Here is a 5,269-nt window from a genome sequence, read left to right on the forward strand (position 1 = left end):
AGATCTTTCACCCTAAAAAAGGAAAGGAAAGAAAAGCAAAGTAGAGAATGAGAAAATTCCAAACAAAGTCACTGTTTACCTTTGTAGCGGAATCTACATGAATTATTGTTTTAGATATCGGACATAGATCGATCATATCGGGCAATCTAAACCGATCTTGATAAGTAACTGTTGAAAACATAATTCGTTTTGAAAAACCCTGGGCATGCAAAACTGTTCAATCCATGTTAATTCGTATAATTTTTCCGATGATCAATACCCAATCTGATACTGTACACTAAATCCCCGATTAAGGAGAGATCCCAACAGTATATAGCCAATTCGTCAATCCAATAATACAGCCTCCATCAGCCAAGTGTTACTGGCAAGGGTGGCTGTCCCACTAGAGTGCCACTGAAAAGTCATTGGAAAAAGGAAACTTCAAGAGGGAGAGGGTTGGGCCTAGGAGACGGGAGTGGCCAAAAAGGGGTGGCGGAGGTAAAAGGGTGAGAGAATTATTGGGGAGACAAGCGAAGGTGGGGAGACAAGATAAGTTGGGGAAGGAGAGAGACTCTCCAAACCCGTGTTTGTGGGGTTTTTCTTTCTCTATATATATGTAAAGAAGGAGAGTTTATTTTCACAGAGAAATCATCAGAAAGAAGGGGGAGAGACGAGTGGTACTGCTCCGCTCAACAACTCGCGTAAGATCTTTAAACATTAATCTCTTTAACTTTCTTCAATTTGAAGATGTAAAGCAGAGAAAAAATACTCAAATGTGTCTTATCTCTGTTTTTTTTTTTTTTTTGATATTATCAAATTTTCTGAAGAGGCTATTTTGTAAAAGATCCTCTTACATACCTTAGTTTATTAATGATGGTTGAAGACTTTTTCTTAAATTAAAACTAGATAGGGACTTTGTACTTAGAGATGTTATTTTTTCCAATGATGTTAAAGGAAGTTTTTGATTGGTGCAAAACAAGTGGAGCTAGGAGATTATTTCTTTCCTCTTTGATAAACAGTACTTGTCATAGTTACATGTTTTGAAGGAGTGCAAGCCCAAACTAGGTGAACCATCACCAAACCAAACTAGGTGAACCATCACAAAACGGTAGGGAAAATTTTGACACCAACAGAAGTGTTGATCAGCTTAACTCTTTTCGAAAAAAAGCGTTACTAATATATTCTTGTTTTCTCTCTTGGAAAATCCAAAATAAAATAGAGGAAAGATTGCTTATCTTGTGAACCAACTGGTCGCTTCTCTAGTTGAAGAATCTTGCCCTTTTTTTCATTGCATAGGAGATCAGAGTGTTTTTCTTTGGAGATCGATGGAAAATTTGCTACCGGATTTTATCAATTTGCAAACTCCTAGCGCTCTTTCCTCACCTTTAGATACAGTTAGCTGATAGACCTCTGACCTTTAAAGTAATGGACTACTAGGATAACTACTACTACCTTTATTGATAAGATATTACAGTGATCACAGCCTTTTTTTTTTTTCTTGTTCCCCTCATTTGCTTACTCCCAGTTCTTTCTTTTTCTACATATACGGTGGTCATCGAGCGTTGTCTTGAGTGGACGAATCTTGTTGATAAAAACTAAATACGGTATCACAAACCATGAAATACATATATGCAGAAGCTTACTAAGTTGTGCCATCAGACACTTTCCTTAAAACTGTCTGGTTGGTTTGCAAGTAGGGTTCTTGCAAATCAACTTCAAAAATAAAATAGCCCTGCAGATTGCACTTGCCTAGTACATGTCACATGGAGATATTTCAAAATTATGCTCAATCGCACACAAAACATTAGTAGAGAAAAAAAACAAGAGAAAACTGAAATGAGTATTGTCTTTTAATTGTCAATGAAATTGACTAAATCCACTCCCAATGTATAGGAGAGGAAAATACACCACCAAGGGTTGTCTCCAAGAAACTTGTCTTCTATAGAAAGACATGTTTCTTGACCATTTAAACAAGTATTTCCAATAGTCACACATATTGGTCATTTAGATTCCAATTAGAAAAAAACATATAACCCTCTAAGAAATTTTATAAATAAAATAATATATTAGATCTATAATTTGAAAACTATTTAAAATTTCCAACAATTTTTTTTTAAGTAATTTTAAATGGCACAATTAAATGCTATTTAACGAGTGATAGTGTGAGAAATTTCAAGTCATAAAAAAAGTCTTTGTTGCACCTGTTTGGCTCCAATAAATGTCAATATATATTATTGTCTCTAAAACCTTCTTATTCTACTAGTTCAGTTTTTTTTTTTTGTTTTTTTGGCTCATAGGTGCCCACAATCTTGCTTGCCTTCCTTCAAAACTTCCATCTCCTGCAACCATAGGTTGAGCTGCAAGGCTTCTATATATAAAGATCTTAAAGAGGGAGGGAAAAGGGTTGCATCCTCATTACCATAGCAGCATAGACAAATATAATGGATCCAAGATTGATCCACGTGGCTAGGAATGGAGATATAGATGGTTTATACACATTACTTCGGGAGGATCCTTTTATCCTTGAGAATGTCGAAAAGATTCCATTTACTGATACTCCTTTACATTGGGCAGCATCAATTGGTCATACCTGTTTTGTGAAGGAAATTATAAATTTGAAGCCTTCTTTCATTATGAAGCTAAACCAAGATGGGTTCAGCCCTTTGCACTTAGCTTCAATATCTGGGCACCTAGAGATCATCAATTTGGTCTTGAAAGAAGAAAGTGGACGCCGCCTAGGAAAACTGAAGGAGGCCATGTATGTTGATGGTGGACTTTGTAACCTGAAAGGCAGAGAGAATAGAACTCCTTTCCATTGTGCAGTTATTGCTGGAAACATTGATGCTTTGGAAGAATTGTTCTTCAATGACCCAAACTCCATCAAAGCGTTGACAGTTAGAAAGGAGACTGCTCTTCATCTGGCTTTGAAATTTGATCAGGTTGAAACCTTCAAAGTAATGATGAGTTGGCTTGAAAAATATTGGCACAACGATATTTTAAGCTGGAAAGACCATGACGGCAACACTATCTTGCACCTTGCTGCTTCGAGAGGACAATATGAGGCAAAACCACACCCTCTTCTAATTTTTTTATTTTTTATTTTTTTTGGGAAAAGATCGGCTCCTAATCGCACGGCCATTGTGCCAGCGTAGGGACCAGCTAGGTGAGGCGCACATGCATCCATCCTTCTAGGGGTATTTTGATTATTTTAGACTTGTACTTTGGGCCATTCATGATTTTTTAAAATCTTAGGCCATCCAAGGTATTTTGGCCATTTTAGACCTGTACCTTGGGCTAATCATGAATTTTTTGGAATCTTGGGCCCCCTGATTGGATGGATGTACCGGTGTCAATGGGTCTGGTTCGGTGGGTTGGGTTTTAAAAAAAGCCCAACCCTAAGGTCTCTTTAACTCAACCCAAGCCTGCTCAACCCTACAACCCTAAGTCGAGCTGGGAAATCTCAGCTTAGGCCAACCATGTTGAGTTTAGCCGAACCTAGAGCCCTGATGGATCATGATTGGGCCTGGCTTAACCCAATCCAGCCCAACTCGGTATTTTTGTTACTTGGTTATTTGATCTTGATGCATTGCAGAGGCCAAAGACTAAAGTTTTCATATATATATATATATATATATATCTCGTGGAAAAAGAAAGACTTTTTGCATACCTTTTTTCTATAAGTACTCATTTATAATTATTAATATATTTATAATATGAAAACTTAATATGTATGGTTGAGTTGGATTGAGTTGGGTTGAGACCTCAACCCAGGCCCAGCCCAGCCCAGCCCAACCCGACGTCGGGCCTGGAATTCTCAACCCCAGCCCACCCTACGGGTTAGGGCAGGTTTGGGCTAATCGGGCTTATTTCACACCCCTAGATGGATGCATCTACGCCTCACCTAGCTGGTCCCCACCCTGGCATAATGGCCATGCGATCAGGTAGCAATCTCCAAACTTATTTTTACTAACAGCGTTTTATTGCATTTCCCATTATACAGATAGTAGAACTACTTGTACATGGTAGTGGCCTCTTTGTTAGAAATGCTATCCAAGTAAATGCGATAAACAATGACAAGTTGACAGCGTTGGATCTGGTAATGCATCTTCCAAGTGATCAAGCAAACCAAGAAAGAATAAGAAGTACCCTATGCAGAGTAGGAGCTAAGGGAGGCCAAGATATTAGTACTGAGATGAGAAAAGTACCAGAAAAATTAACTTCTATATTGAAATGGCTGGTGTCCAAGTCAAAAATTAAATCTGTGTATAGGCATTTCATCAGATTGAAGGTGGACAGGGATACTCCACTTGATACGCGTAATGCTTTGTTGGTGGTAGTAGTTCTAATCGTCACAGCAACATATCAAACCGGACTCAATCCCCCTGGTGGTTATTGGCAAGATGATAAAAATTCTACCTTCGACAATGACGGCAATCTTGTACAAATTGGCCATTCCGCTGGGCAACCAATTTGGTTTACAAAAGCTACAACTATATACAACTTGGTGATGTTGTTTAACTTTGCAGGGTTTCTTCTATCAGTGGTTCTGGTTTACAACCTCACAGTAGGATTCCCTTTGCGTGGTCCACTTCTACTAGCTTTACTCTTTATGTTGCTTACTAATTCATGGTCAACGCCAATAGATTATAATGGTCCAAGTGGTGCTGATTATAGTTATTTTAGTGAATCATACTGGTGGTCTGGAAATATGATGTCATGGCTTCCAGTTGTGTTGGTGGTAATCATCTGGACTATGACGGCAAACTGGATGGCACAGATCTGGTGGAAGCTTTTGCTTCTTACTGGCCTTGTGAAGAATTAGCTGAAACGATATATTCATGTACCGTACCACCAGTTCCTTGAGCACAGTGTTGCAGATTGACCTGAAGCGTCACGTTTCATCTTCTTGCTAGTCTCTGTTTTTGTGTTTGATCCTTAATGTAGTTTCTTTGAACTATCCAAAACTGATGTACATAGCAGGCTCCTTAGAGTCTGACTTTTATCTACCATATAAATAATATCAACTTCCTTTCTTTTGGTTAGAGAGAGAGAGAGAAAGAAAGAAAACCCGAAGTATCCAATAACATTGATTCCCAAAATGTATTTAGTTATTTATGTCGATATTTATCATTCACACATGATATCGATTCAAGAAATTAATAAATTAAATTTATTATTAAACATTTATTTTTAAATTCCAGATAATGTTGGACAATTGTGTTTATTTTATTTTATATTTTTTGACAATATAAAATTTATTGTAAATAGGAAATTGTCCCAGGTGTAAGTT

The 5,269-nt window shown here is 37.6% G+C and overlaps 1 protein-coding gene across 2 annotated transcripts; it reads left to right on the forward strand.

The window, feature by feature from the left end:
- Positions 1–596: 596 nt before the first annotated feature.
- On the forward strand, positions 597–5,021 carry LOC122068129 (ankyrin repeat-containing protein BDA1-like). Of its 2 annotated transcripts, none has more exons than XM_042631974.1 (3): positions 597–680; positions 2,277–3,041; positions 3,980–5,021. In XM_042631974.1, exons 2-3 carry the CDS (start codon positions 2,421–2,423, stop codon positions 4,799–4,801), a joined length of 1,443 nt encoding a protein of 480 aa, XP_042487908.1. In that variant the 5' UTR covers positions 597–680; positions 2,277–2,420; the 3' UTR covers positions 4,802–5,021. The 2 variants fall into 2 exon arrangements, with proteins under 2 accessions (XP_042487908.1, XP_042487909.1); XM_042631975.1 differs by having other exon boundaries at positions 623–680; positions 2,248–3,041.
- The last annotated feature ends 248 nt before the right edge of the window (positions 5,022–5,269 follow it).

This window comes from Macadamia integrifolia, unplaced genomic scaffold (genome assembly GCF_013358625.1).
Source record: "Macadamia integrifolia cultivar HAES 741 unplaced genomic scaffold, SCU_Mint_v3 scaffold3428, whole genome shotgun sequence".
Taxonomy (NCBI): domain Eukaryota; kingdom Viridiplantae; phylum Streptophyta; class Magnoliopsida; order Proteales; family Proteaceae; genus Macadamia; species Macadamia integrifolia.